This window comes from Protopterus annectens, chromosome 7.part0 (assembly GCF_019279795.1).
Source record: "Protopterus annectens isolate FY-2018-M chromosome 7.part0, PAN1.0, whole genome shotgun sequence".
NCBI lineage: Eukaryota > Metazoa > Chordata > Ceratodontiformes > Protopteridae > Protopterus > Protopterus annectens.
Genome location: NC_056739.1, coordinates 857979067 through 857994900, shown reverse-complemented (window position 1 = coordinate 857994900; position 15834 = coordinate 857979067). Strand labels below are relative to the sequence as shown.

The 15834-nt window shown below is 36.1% G+C and overlaps 1 protein-coding gene and 1 long non-coding RNA gene across 3 annotated transcripts in view; one reads left to right on the top strand and one right to left on the bottom strand.

Moving 5' to 3' along the window:
- LOC122806742 overlaps positions 1-15834 on the bottom strand; it is a 1208783-nt gene that overhangs the window by 1069885 nt on the left and 123064 nt on the right. The gene's annotated exons all lie outside the window — the stretch shown is intronic.
- The window catches only part of ECM2 (extracellular matrix protein 2), a 374664-nt gene that overhangs the window by 321537 nt on the left and 37293 nt on the right, over positions 1-15834 (top strand). Inside the window, exons 8-9 of the mRNA XM_044077415.1 lie at positions 6582-6721; positions 14462-14788. Coding sequence (XP_043933350.1) covers positions 6582-6721; positions 14462-14788 — 467 coding nt within the window. The remainder of the gene's footprint in view (positions 1-6581; positions 6722-14461; positions 14789-15834) is intronic.

Sequence of the window (15834 nt, the reverse complement as noted above, 5' to 3'; positions counted from 1 at the left end):
TGTTTGGAGAAGGTGAGCAGGCAAGGTGGGCGAAAATGGTTTTAAAATATATTCAGGTATAATGCTCCTAAAGGAACTACCTGGCTTTGAATCCGATGACTTAGGATCTGAAGGGGGAGCTGGTGGACTAAGTGTAATTACAGTTAGAGCTGAAGCCTTAGGATCCGAAGGCTTTGGATCCGAATGTCTAGAGATCTTCGGATCTTGGGAAGTAAGATCCAAGAGTAACCCGATCTGGGTTGGTGGCTCTGACAGAAGCATAGGGGAATTCGAAAGACAATGTTTACAGTGCTCCAGAAGAGCAGACTTGCTTATTTTGGAGCAGGATTGAGCTCCTAGAGTGGAAAAAGACCCGTTAAAATAAGTTTGTTTCATCTCCCCACCAAGGCTGTAGATTAAAAGGCGGCACAGATCCTACATGCCGTGTCGAAGTTCCCGGCACCCAGGCAATAAACACACTCTTTTTGGGCATCTGAGTTTGGGATCTTATGCCTAAAGGAAGTGCATTTTTTAAACTCTGTAGGTTTGTTCAACATAACAGAAGAAACAGAGAACAAACACAGAAAATGGAAGAAAACAACAGTAAAGTTTTTTTTTTTTTTTATATATATATATATATATAGAAAAATAGGGAAAGTAAGAGAAAAGACTACCAACTATGGTAGAAGCAAAAATTACCCTAAGGTTAAAGGATAAATAAAGAGAAAAGAATGCCAGCAATGGTAATTTAAAAATCTACTGTAAAACAGTACATAAAAAAGAAGAAATGGAAGGAAAATTCTCTAACAACCAACGGTAACTAGAGGGATGAAGAAAGAGAGAAAGAAGAGTTTTAACTCTACTTAACCTGGGAAAAAATCGACTTTCAGGTTTCTGAAGCTTCGCTGTTTTTGTCTCAGGCAAATGACAGTCGATCATATCGGCAGTGGGATTTCAAAGTAGACCCACACACACACACACATATATATATATATATATATATATATATATATATACACACACACACACACACACACACACACACACACACACACACACACACACACACACACACACACACACACACACACACACACACACACACACACACACACGTATATATGTATATACCTATAGGAAAAAGAGAGTGAGAGATGTATGACATTAGCTTGGTAAAGAGCAGCATTATAACAAGTCAATTAGTGCCTAAGAAAACTTACTTTATAAAAAACTGGGCAGCATTTAAGCTTATGGCCTATCAGAAGGGCCTATATTGATTTGTCGAAGTTTCAAAACTTCGAAACTGATATGGTCGGCACCATATCATAAAAGTTTTGAAACATCGAACATTTTAACGGAAATCTCCATAAGGGAAGATTTCCCTTTACTGCACTGTAGTGCGATCTCGGAGTTGGTATACTTAAGTAGCGGGGGTTGTGGGGTGCAGGGGAGCTTGCCCCTAGCTTGAAACGTTTAGGTAAGTTATTTTCTTAATTTTTTTTTTTTTTTTTTACATATTCAAAGTTTTAAAACTTCGATGATATGGGCTCGACCATATCAGATTTGATGTTTTAAAACTTTGATTGTGTGATATACACAATATCAGAAAACTACAATCATTACTCCATCTCACTGTGGATGAGCCCTTACTGGATACATACACTGTCATTAAATTTTAAATGGAGGCATCAATACTGAACATTCTATGTTCACATAAATCACTTCTTAGATGCACTGAAGTGCATACAGTCATTGCAAAACACATTGTATCAGATACAGTGTTGAACTCTGGTAAGCCCCTGTATGACACCAATACAGAAAGGCATCCTAAGAGTCATAAGAGTATCTGCATATCTACACTTCATACATCATGATCATTTGTCATCAATATCTTTGTTTATGAACACAATTCTGAACTTATCGCCAAGAATTACAAAAATCTACCAAAGTTCCTTCACCATTTTAATAGCAATGCGAATTAAAATCGTGCAGAAAATATGCTCAGATGCAAAGAGTGCAAATAACCTATATATTACAGACCTAGGATAGACTGATGCTGGTCTGCACGTTTGAAAAAAAAGTAATTTCATCAAACCATAGATCCCAGTGTTACTTTCAAAAATAGATATCCAAGTTCTAATATAAGCACACTATTAGTCATACCAAATATTTCAAAACCTATAGAGCCCCAGCTTATAGAACCACCATATTTTCAAGAGAATATAAATAACTATCACACATCAACACTCAGCATACGTGTGCACACAAGCACTCTAAGTCCACCCCTGAAAAATAAGTTGGTACCACATAATGTCTGGAAAGAAATTAAAACACATACAATATGATCATATTTCAAGTTACTAGCTTGCAACAGGTCCACTACATCAACGTTTTTTTTTTTTTTTTTGGGGGGGGGGGGTTCTACATATGCTGTAAAAGAATTATACAAAGAGTGAATGAAGGTCCACAACACAAGCTACTTCATTGTAACTTACACTAAGACAGAAACTATAAATGGTAAAGTGTGAGAACTGCAAGGTTCTGTGTTAAGGTGCCATTACTAAACTCTTCAGACAGGGGACTGTTACATAAAAGACCAGGTCTGGCAGTGTTTTTAGTTGAGTCTAGAAAATAATTTACTGACAAAAAATAGATAATTAGTAGGACATATAAAATACTGCATGATAGCTATAAGAATCAGTCAAAGGAGGTAAGAAAAGATTAGAAATGGAGAAAGGAAAGGCAAAATACAAAGGAACAATGGGAAGAAATCTGTACAGCCCCCTCAAGTATAGAAGAAATCCATAAGATTTAGGATTTTTGCTTTGAAGTGTTTGCAAATATATTTTTATATCCCAAGCAGACTTCTCAGGTAGACAGCAAATACAACTGGACTGGAAAGAGAGAGGTAATTGGATTTTTTTTTTTGGGAGGGATACAATGAGAGAACAAATTTGTAAAAATTCCCTACTATTCAGAAATGTTGGGAAAGCAAATTGTTGTAACTAAGAAAATTATTCTTTTGACCTGGAATACATGATTTGAATAGTTTAGACATAGTAAAGTCCCACTAAATTTAATACTATTAGCCGTCAAAAAAACAAAAAAACAACAAAAAAAAAACCCCAGTTACAATCAAACAAATGGAAATCAAAAACTAAACCAACTGTGACTGAAATACTGACTATTGTAAAGGAGATAAAAGAAATGGAAATGGGATCTTCGGAAAAGGAAAGGAACAAATTATGTAGAAATAGATGGAAACCGTAGGAACAATGCAACATAATAATGTTCAAGAGGAGTGAAACTTAAGGAAAAGCAGGAATTGATCAATGTATGCAAAGTTGGAGGTAATGAATACTTTTAAAAGACACAAGTATACCGCATGAAAATAAAGTGTTATTGTTTTTCTTTTCTATTACTGTTTATGTACCTATGTCACTTTTTAAAAATGTCATATATTTATTAAAGATGTTAAAAAAACAAGCTAGACAATATTATCCCATTAACATACCTGATATTAAACATAAACTGGGTCTGCTTTAATATCTGAATGACAGACTGACAAACATTTTACATACCACAAGTTTAAATGGCTGAAGTATATAACACTAAAGCCAAAATTCCGAAAACTATAAAACACAAACTCAGTATCTTGAAATAATACATAATTTATACATGAAAACAAACACAAAACGTACATAATCACACAAGAAAATAAAATTAATTAAAATGTTTTATAAGAGACAAGTTCTTTATAACAACCATGCCAGAGTTGTGTGCCGACAACTCCCTTTAATATATATTTGGTACTTGCGTGTTATCGCAACCAGGTTCCAAACAACTCAATCTGATGTATTCCCATGCCCTTCACGTGCCAACAAATTTCTTACTGTTATTTTGTCAAATGTGCTTCATTAAAGTCTTCTTTACTTTTCTTTTATAAACTTTTCTTCCTGATATGTGTCTGTGGGATTTGCCTGCTAATGAGAAAGATGGCATTAAATTATTACAACAATATGTTATTTTGCCTGACAGCCGAGAAAGTAGTAATTGGCATGCCATGAAATGATATTTCGGAAAACAGGCATTTTGGAAATGTAATGTAGAGAAGTCTAACTAACATGTGGGAATGTGAAGTGGAAATTGGTTTAAACGCAGTCGAATTTTGTTTACCTCAACCGTACAATTTACTGTTGGTGCAAGAAATTAACTTCAATTACATTTTGTGAAGAACAACTAGATATGGCAGATAAAACTGTTATAGTCTGGAGCAATTACTTAAGAGAGTTTTGCGTTCTGCAAATGGAGGGAGAAGAAAGAAAGAAAGTAGGTGGTCCAGGACACATCTTTGAAGTGGACGAAAGCCTCTTCATTAAGAGAAAGAGTAATGCAGGACATGTACTGCCACAACAATGGATTTTCAGTGGTATATGCCGAGAAACGAAATAAATTTTCCTTGTTACTGTACCTGACAGAAGTGCTGCTACTCTAATGCATAAAATCAATGAGAACATAAAAGACGGCAGTACAATTTACTTGGATTGTTGGACAGCTTACCAGACTACTGAACTTGAAGAAGCTGGTTTCCTGCATGGAAAAGTGAACCATAAATACAACTTTGTTGACCCTGATATGGGTGTTCACACTCAGGGTATAGAATGTATGTGGGGTTCCGTTAAATGGAGAAATAAAAAACAAAGAGGTACATCCCATCACCATCTTGACTCTTACCTAGCAGAATTCATTTGGCATGAAGCTCAAGCTTCAAAGAAAAAAGACCGTTTTGAATCTATTATGGCAGCAATAGCCATAAGATTTCCACCACAGAAGAAGAAACAGCCAAGTGATTAGTTCCCTCAGTTTGCGTTAGACTTTGCTATTTCATTTCTGTTGTAAAGATTACATACTATTCAATAAAATTACACTTTGGTAAATGCATACCTATTTTGTACATGTAATTTTCATAATATCTATAAAAAAAAAAAAGTAGATTTTCTTACTGACAAAAAGAAAATGAAAGGTTGAAGCAGCCACGTTTATGTAGCATATACTTCTGTCGCCAAAGTACGCCACCCTGGAAGAGGAATTTGGCCCTTATTCCTCTTCTTTCTGGGTGATTACCCAATCTCAGAAAGAGCTAGTTAGTAGCTTATCAACCCCTGCAAAAACACAATGAATCCTTTCTTAATAACATGAAGAATGATGACCAGTTTGGGTCCTGGCTGTGATAATACGCAAGTACCATATATTCTAAACCCAAGTTTGCACAACCTTGGGGCAATGAAAAATGAGATAAATGTAAAAATGTTGCTCCATTTTATCTGACAGACATGTTTTGTGTTTATACATACACATCTGGCATTTTTTCTGATTTTTAGTTATTTAAGCTTCAGTCATACAGTAGTGGGCTTTGAAAGAGGGTAGGTTACTGAGGGTTCAGAGTAACAGCATTAGTCTGACATCTCAAGGCATTCTCCTAAGAGTTCCTTCATTTTCTGTTCCCAGAGAAGAAAGTATGCTTGGGGCTGTTCAGCTGAAATAAATCTACTGCTCCTGCAGCATAATGGGCTAATTCCTGAAGCTAATAACAGCCTCAATCCAATGAAGCGTTGATAGTATGTCTATAGGTTGGGACATACTCGTTTAGGTGTCTCACAATTTCTTTATGGCTGTCCCATTTATGTGTCTCTCAATTTCTTTATGGCTTTACTCATATAAAAATTGTACATTTACATTTAAGATGTTACAGTCATTTGATAAGGTAGACCGTGGCACAGTTTATTATTCTAGGTACTACCCATGACTCAAGAGATGTAAAATAGTTGTGGTTTAGATTTTACTTAACAGAAGTAGAAATGGCGGCTTGGAAATTCCATCATTACAGGGTGGTGTACAGTGATAAACAGGAACAAGCTTTGGATCAGAGAAACATTAAATTATTTTCTACATAATATTTAGTAGCGTGACATTAGGTTTCACTGTTACACTTTTGTGCAAATGTTTTGCCTGTGTTGAATGTTTGCATGTAAGAATTAATGCAGAAATTATCATCCCACTGTTAATCCCTGACTGAGCTGCATGGACTTCCATGTGGAAAAACAGGGTTCCCCAAGCACTGTCTGCTTCAGCAGATCAGTCATTATGTGATGTACAATTGAATATTTAGCAAAGTATTCTGGAATGTCAGTTTAGCAACAATCTAAAGCTACTTTTGAACACAAAGGCAATATTTGAACTAAGAGTCATCAGTCGGAAGACCCAGATTTCACTGGCACTATGTATTATGTTATATCGTAACTGATTTAATGCAATACCTTGAAGTAAAGATAAACAGGCAACCTAGCACCTTGTTCCGTGGTATTACTTATGTCTTAGGCTCACACATAGCTGCAATTTAATGTGGCATTTTGAGAAGTATATGTGAAAATCTCTAATGTCTGTATTTATTAGGTTAAGCTGTTCATCTGCTATATGTCTCATATCTTTACATACCATGTATCATACACATATCAATATATTCTTGAATATTTATAACTCCCAACTTACTTATCTTGAAAAAGGATCAGCCTCTGAGCATATATTCTTTATATTCATTTCAGGAACTACATCTTGAGCATAATCTCATAGAAGAGATATCTGAAACAGACTTCAATAACACAAAACATCTGACTACTCTGGTTCTAAAATACAACAAGCTCGATGAAGCCAGAATTGCTCCACTGGCTTGGATCAATCACGAGTAAGTGTTATAAAATTAAAAAAGTGTTTCTTTACAGAACAATCTACTGAATGAGCAGCCAGAGGCCAACAAGAATGAAAAAATGTAAATTTACCAGGTAAATGCTGCAAGAATTGTAATTCATAAAGGCACCGGAACAAAAATATAGTGCTGTCTATTTCAAGTTAGTTTATCAGGGTCTGTTTGTACTTTGTAATGAATATTTGCAATTTGTATGCTGTGTAAGTCTTTGTGATTTACATAATATGATAAATTCCACAATATGGTACACTGAAATATTTAACCTACAATCTAGCCCATTTCTAAGGCAGTCCAATAAGATATCACATGCTTTCAGCTGCTGGGGATAGCTCATGTGTTGAAAAACAGGTCCAGAAAGTGATGGTTATGTGTTTTCTTCTGACTGAAGTCCCTTGGGGTCTTGTATTCAACCCGTTATTCATTCTCTTCATTACAAACACAATGTAACCTTCAGACTGTTGTCATAGACTTGGTCCTATAGCGATTCCCCAATTATGTAGCTAAAAGGGCAAATCAGAATAAGACAAGGACCAGACTTTCACAGACTCCTTTGATGCAAGGCCACAAGGATCAGTATTTAGACATCTGCAAATTTTCACTGTTTATTAATAAACAACCATGGTATCTCCCCAAATAACTGTCTGCTTTATGGAGATTATATAAGTGTTACTTAAGTCACCCCCACCCAAAAATTCTACCACATCTTTGGAAAAGCATTCACAAAAATACTTGTGCCTTACTTGAAACTGGTTAGCTGTAACTAGTCTATCAATGAATTTAAAAATATCTTATGGCACAACTAAAAGATTATATTCTATTCATAAGATTATCACAGACCCTTCTGGGAAAACACTTCCTGTCATTAGCATTCAAACGTACCTTGATTTATTTTTAGTTCAACAGTTAACATCCCTTCAACATACAGAAAACACAGTCAGATATCCTAAACCAGTTCAAATACTCTACAGTATATAACACTCACTCAAGAAACGAGGAAACCTATAGTAATCAATGTTATTCCTAGACTTGAATATGCTTTTTCTATTACAGCGCTCACACTGCATCACAAATCTGCCTTCCTGTAAGCAGCAGAAAATACAGTGTTGCTATTCATGCACTTATCCAACATTATAAAAACTGATTGATTCTCCCAGAATTTTCTTAGGCTCCTTTATAGCAGTTTTAGGAGTAATATAAATACATGCCAGTGTAACCCTAGCCAATAGTCCCTTAGCACTACAAATCTGCCATTATTATCTTTTTTATCCTCTTCTATCACTATTGGAGCTCCTCTTGCAATTAATATAAGTACTCCTTTTTTCCCTTGCCCAGGTATTCCACTGAATAACCATTCTGAAAACCTCTCTTTATGAAGTTCACATGTTCGGGTCTTTCTAATTGTGTATCCTGTAACACAGCTATTTGCACTCTACATTTTTTAATACAATTCACTACTTTTCCTTTTTTGTATTTGTCTGTGAGTCTGCTGATATTTAAAGACATTACAGAAACCATCATTGCATTAAACATCATCATTCCTACATTTTATGTATAACACCTTTTTTGTTAATTGCTAGTTCCAGCTTTTGTGTTACATGCATACACTGTTTGACAGGTTGAACTTTTATACAATTATTTCTTGTCATATCCATTTGAGCTTATGTCACAACTTACAAAACTTTTTGTTTTATTGAAAGCCCTCAAACAAAAAAACAAACACAACCAAACACTCCCTAAAGCCTATTAACTTAATACTAACACACTAAACTACGTAGAAATGTGATGCCCATGCCCTGGCCCAGCAATCAAGGAGCCTCAATCCTCTCCACTAACACCAGTGAGGGGCGTCTCATATAGGAGGAAAGAACAACAAATACACACAGTAAAGTGCAATTTCCCTTGAAAGCACACAGAGATCACAGTCAGTCCGGGGCTGGTCGCTCCATTGCTCTCCAGGTCCCCAATAAAACTCCCCACTGGCACAGCTATAGGGTCCAGATCCCAGCCTAGTGGCCAAGCTAAAACTTCCAGCACCCTCTCTGTCCAACCAGTGCTTCATGTCCCTGCCCAAGTAGCTGACACACACACACATACACACTTTGAGAAGAGTTTATACAACCACACAGACACTCCTGGGGAAGGTTGGCACAAGTTCTCCAGCTGTGCCCCTTTTTTCCCCAGACTATACGGTAGTACCAGCTGCCACCACTCACTAATATTTATCAGCTACTCAAAGCCCCTTAAAAGGGTGTCCAATTATTACTGTGCAATATTATTATCCAATTGGCAGTATAGCCCATGGCTAAAGCTATTGGAATGGCACTGTACAATTTTACCAAAGGCATGAAAGTACTCTAAAGAGCTTAAATTATCTCTACAAAAACAGCCACAGCTGAAAGGGTTTAAAAATATTTAATAACAAATAGTCAAAACACAAGACAGTACTTTTACTACACAGTGCTAGTCAAGAGTTCAGAGATCACAGAGAAATACTTAAAATAATTCAGTAGTACAGTTCTCACATCACAGAAAAAAACACAGTCTAATCTTTCTAGTTTCTACCTATTTCTAAGAGAAAAAACACATGTCTAAGATAAACTTACATATAGAGCAAGACAGTGCTGTGCTGGTGAGTTGGATGGTCAAGACAAAAAAGCTTAATGCTCTCTGATTCTTTCTGTTTTTAAAATCGCATTCCTGGTTCACATGACATCATTCTTCACACTTCCCTGGGTTCTCAGGCTAACAGAAACAACATTTACATTCTTCACCACTGGGCAGAAACCAGAGCAATAAAGGGCATTTAGGCATGCAAATTCTGGTCATTAACTCTGGCTTTAAAACAATAGGCAGGATGCCTCACTCTAGACTTACTGACTCTGAGTTTTAACATCAAAGGGTCACAGCATGCTTTACTTGGTCAGTAGAGTGCACTGTTGATACATTTTTTACCAGTTCCACATGTAACACTATTTTTTACCGTTTAAGACAACAAGCCTGTGGTTTACATTAATATTTACAGATGACAAAATTATCTCCAAAATTCTATCTGGCTAGGTAGGCAGCCTTCATCTATCTTCACCCAATCTTCACAACATATTCAAATTCTAAAGTTTTACCCTCCTAATAGGAGCAAAAGTCCCAAAATGACAGCCACACTCACAGACTTGTGTTAACTTAAAAGAAAGATTAAACACGCTAAGACGCATGGTGCAGTCTGTGCTTCTACTAAGTGCTAATTGGTTTTGTAGTTTCATTATAGCTCTCCCAGCTGGGAATACCCCTGAATGTTTTCAGAGAACATTATCTTCTAGACATTTTTTTTTCTCAGTTTTTTCTTCAGCCAATCACTCTCCACCAGACTGTAGCTAGTTTCTCTTTATCAGATTGTCTCCATGGAAACACGAGAACAAGACAGCCAGTTTTTCTGTATGAGATTGGTTCCATAGAAACATGAAGACCAGCTGCAGAATTGCTACTAAGCATATATGTATTTGCCAGAAAAAAGTCTCATAATATTCAATATTCTTTTTCATTTACTTGCTTAATCTTAAAATGTCTTATTAAATCAATCTAAGGTTCTTAATCCAGTCATTTCCCCATGCAGGAATAAGAAAAAGCAGATTAATTCTAAAAAAGCCAAATGGCTTTAAGCAACAGGTACAGCAATGTTTGTACTCATCTCCCTAACCTTCAACCTAGTTCTCAGCAACGGTACTAACCATATCTAGCAATTAAACAAAAACCTTGTCTTACCTGGAGTAAAACCAAGATGGCCACCTCCTTTGTAGACATTAATTTCATCTTACTGTTGCTGAACAGGCATTTGCAAAGTGAGAACATGAAAGCAGGAACCCAATCCCATAACACATTAGAAAATGCAGTGTACACCCATTATTTCAGAAAGCTACATAAAGAAAATATGAATTAAGAGCCTATAAAGTCACTTGCTTAATGACTATGGTTAAACCCAATCTATTACTATGCCATGCTACAATGAGTACTCCTCACAACTCCTGTTGCAACAAAGTGCATTTCAAATGGATACTTGGAATTAGATTCACAGTATATTATGCATTTGCAAAAAGAAAGTCTTGCTTCATTTTTTTAGGATGTCTTTGCAGTTATCTCATTGTTTTTAATCTCCCATATGATAACTTGCAAACAAATCAACCACACACGTATATGTCACTTGTTCTCCTTCATGTCTTTGCCCTATGGCTGGGGCTGTTATTGGAAAAAAAGGTCTTTAGACCAACTCTGGTTAACAAATTCAAAATAGATATACATTAATAAATCAATCATCCACTTTATGGACATTTGGAAGACTGTGAGTAGTCTGAGACATACCTCTTAGATCAAGAAATCTGGACAATGCCTAAAGTAATGGGGGGCAAAGGCCCAAAAATACAGACATATTTTAAATATTACTCCTACAAGCAAAATTGCTAGAATAACAGTACATATGTGTTAAAATGCATTTTCTGGAGGATTTGAAGTCTGAAACTCAAATGTATGTCATTATCTAATGACTTCAATAATCAGTGATTTGCCTGAAAACCACAAAATTTATGAGGAAAAGACCCAAAATACGAGGCAAAAATTTGGATATTCTGTGAACATCTAGAAAGTTGAGCGGTACTGTCTGAGATAAGTCACTGCGGCTGGAAAAGGCTTTAGAAAAGGTGAACACCCCACACATCCATTTTTAAAGTATTATTTTATTTAGCTAGTTAGACTAGCTAACTGACCCTTTCCATCCACAACCCATTAGCTCAATATTGTTTTAAGAGAAAGTGTAAAAAATCTGGACAGAGATGTGCTATACTCTCTCTCTCTCAGCTCTTTTCAGTCTTCAAAGTAAATGCTATCAATGAAACTAGTGTACAACCACTTAAAAAGATAATTAAAGAGCAATGCTTCCCTGCAGAAAGTAAGCCCAACCATGAATAATAACTTATAGTACAGGTGACCTTAGACAAACCTAACCCAAACAAAGAATAATTTACTTTTACCTAGACAGAAAACTAATTTTTTTATGGTGATAATTTCTAAAACCATGAGGCAAATTAGACCAGAAGGAACCGCTTTGTTTCTAGTGGCTTGGTAATATACAGCCAGCTGAATGAAAAGCATCATACACTAGTCTGGGGCCTGTCTGGCTCATTCGGTGAACAGGGTCTGTTTTCTATAAAGGAAAGGAAAACTTCAATTCAGCTGTTTTATAATACTTTTTCAATTACAAAACATTGTATGAAAAAGAAGAAACCTGATGAAACAAATGTTAGTAAAAACAGCTTAAGTATGGACCAAAGTATAATAAATGTCATGAATAGCAGTAATATACGGTAGCAGTCTGCACTGTTGTATATTCAGTCACATTTTATATTATAGCAGTCTGATAGTAATTCTGTTTTATGTGCAATTTCAAACTAATTTTTACAGAGATCAATTTAGTGTTGTAGGTTTACTTTAATGTCTTCTAAAAGTAAAGCTAGATGTTACTCTCACCAACTCATAGCAGCTTAATTCTCTAAACTTGCCCTTTCTACTTTCATTTTACACAAGTACTACAAATGAGTTTACCCAGTGCCTAAGGTCCCTAATTCTACCTCCTGCTCCACCATGAAAAACTTCAGATTGTGGCCCATCTCAGCTACAGATCGTTTAAAAACACTGTTAATAGCTACACTGCTGCAGCTTTAAATAAGTTAAGGCTATGCATATAGCTGTTCTCTGCCAGTTGAACTCTGTATTGAGGAGTGTGATGCACCACTTCTACAAAACTATTTATTTCTGCTATTAGTTCCAGGCCTTAGCTTCTTCCACTACCTGTGCTGCCGCACTTAATGTATCCTGATGGCAACGTCTTTCTTAACTCAATTCCCTCACTTGTCTCGCTGATCTGTGTACTCTGACCATTATCTACCAGAACCATTTGTTGACATTAAGGGCTCTTAAGCCATTTTCAATTATTTTTTTTCATTGTACTAACTCGGGAGGAGCCATGCTATGCATACCTTTGCTTCGTTCCCCACCCACCCTCCATATCACCATATTTTAACTTGCCTAATCACTCTTACAGTCTGTATCAGCAGTAATTAACCAATCTAAATTAACAACCAATAATCAACCTATCAATATTAACTACATCACTATTCCTATTACATCCTTACCAATATGTCCTTTTGCTTGTATGTCAGTCAGCTGCCCTTTCACCAATAATATTTTTTCTGAACTTTCTCAAAGCTCTTCCAGTAAGCCTAGCCTCTGTTAAGAACTAAATGCCCACCAATCATGAAAGAAAACTGCATCTTGATTCCAGCTAACGTGTACTTTTTTCTGTCTAAACTTCAAATCTGTTACACTCAAAACTTCTTGACCCTGCTAATGAGCAATTTAACATAAATAAGTTCTAGATTCTTGTAGCAACACACTACTTTTTAGCACACAGTTAATGCACTACCACCAGCATCCTTCCTTACGTTACCTAACATTCTGACAAATTCAACAACAATCCACCAGTGACAACACTTCCACTTAATTAACCTAGTGAGATTGGAAACCTCAGTTTGCCTAACCACCACCATTTTCTTCTCAAGGCAAACTCTTGAGTTTACTCTCCTTACAGCTATACTGTAAACATTTGCTTTCTTACACATTTTTCTCTCACTAAATTTAATTCCTTTCTTCCTTTGCACATTTCTGGCTCGCAGGAGTACTCTGCTATAGCAGTAATTTTCTTTAAAGAGCACTTGTCTCAGATAAGCTGTCCCCTTCTTTTCTCTCACTTCTTTCTTTACTAGATCCCTCTTGCTTTCACTCCACCCTTTACCCCTCTGGGCTATGCTTATGTCCTAACTATTTCATCCTTTATACAATTACTACAACAGTCTAGGCAGTAGAAAGATTGCACGAGTTAACCTTTGCCTAAGTAGTACATAAGCTGTACATCATCTGCTTTGACAAGATTAACTTTCCTTTTATTCTTTCACTCCCGATCCTAACAGCTCTACCTTCTACATTTTTACTTCAACAGTCTAGGTGGCAGATAGACTGTACTGCACTTTATCTTTGCACACAGCCTAGATGGCAGACAGGCTGATCTCCTTTTCACATGAAAGTTACACCAATCATAAAAAAAAATTCAAAACTGTAAGAAGTTGAAATAATTAATTTATAGAATGCAGCATGCTACACAGTACATAGTTCATTTTCAATATCAAACTAAGTACAACAATCCTACATGAAGTAGGAAAAAAATTATTGAGTTCAGAGAAACATGACAAAAAAATTAAAGTCTGTCTGTAATGCTCACAAAAAACAGCAAATTCATAAATAAATGAAAACACAGTAGTTGGCACACAAAACATGGAAGAAATGTTCCTTTTGTTTGAAAATATGATGGTAACTGAAAAAGAATGGGTTTGTAAAAACATTCCCCTCCTCTCCTATTAATGATCACCCCAAGCTGGGGTTAATGTACTAGATTACACAGTATGCGAGGAGTTAATGGTACTGGGACAGAAATTTTGGCTGGTGTGGCTAGAACAAGGTAAAATCTGGTCACTTTTAGTGGTAAGTTCATATAAAATATGAAATGCTGGATGTTTAGTAAATACTTAAAAAAACTACTAGAAAGTCTCTAATACTATAGAAACTGACAAGTGTGTATTTGTATTATAAATAATAAATCTTTCTGTTTTTCTTTTTCATAAGGAGTCTGGAATCTATAGACCTATCCTACAATAAGTTCTACCATGTGCCTTCATTCTTACCAAGGTCCTTGGTACACTTAGTGCTTGTGGGGAACCAGATTGACAGGATCCCAGGATACGTCTTTGCTCATATGTACCCAGGCATAGAATACCTGTATCTCTCCTTTAACAAAGTTAATGATGATGGTATTGATACATCGTCTTTCTTTGGAGCCTACAACTCCTTAATAGAACTTTATATGGACCACAATGACTTGACCATGGTGCCACTGGGGATCTCTGACATGAAACAGCTACGTTTCTTGAGGTTCAACAACAACAAAATTAGGTAAGAACATTTTTCTTACAAAACATACTGCTATTAAATGAGTACTGCCTTCATTTAGTTTAGTACAGCTCTGTTGGAATTAATCAATTGTTCACAAGATGATATTCATGTTTGCCTATGATATGATGCTGTTCTTAGCTTACTGATGTGTTCCACTCCTGGTACATGTGCAAGTTGTAATATTATTGTAAAAGGAAAGTGGGAGAGGAAAACCATAGAGAGAAAAGCTGCAGTGAAGCTGGCGGGCCTACCCACCACTACCTTCTGTTTTAACCTGAATTATATGAAGCAGGGAGTACTCACAATGCATTTGCTCAATCTTCATTAAAAGCAGGGAGTAATCAGCATAAATATTACTTACATTTAAATGCATAATATTGTAGCAAGACTGGGACAAAAAGAACACAGCCAGATGTTAAGTGCAAACTGTGTATTACATACAATTTTTTACTAAGATGAATCATAATACCACTGTCCACTTGACTAATGCAGGTATGTCAGAAATACAAGGCAAATATACAAGAAGAGTTACACAGGTGTCCCCATTCCACATAAGAATTTACAGACAAGTTCTAACAAAAGATAAAGGTTTCAGGTTAATCCCAGCCAAACTGACGATTTCTCCTTTCTTGCTCTAAGTATGAAGGCCATAGCTAACATCATATACAATGAGATAGTTCAGGATTAGAAGGATGCCATTTGGATAAATATCTCAACTATCCAAAAAAGTATGCATCTCACAGATATCACCTAACGGATTAAAAGGAAAACTAGTCTTCTTAGAAAGGCGGGGTTAGTCTGTTCAAACTGCTCATATGAGGATGACCTTAATTCAAAATGTGCAAATTTTCACATAGCATATACAAGATGTGATCATGCCAATTATGGAATATCAGACTGAATGGAAAAACAATGGGAAGGTGACCAGGCTATGGGACAGAATTCTACGCTACACTGAAATATATTAGCACCTCTTCTCTTTCTCTTATCCAGGAATATACAGTTCCTGGACCAAGCCAAAGCAACTTGGGCAGATTTTAGGACAT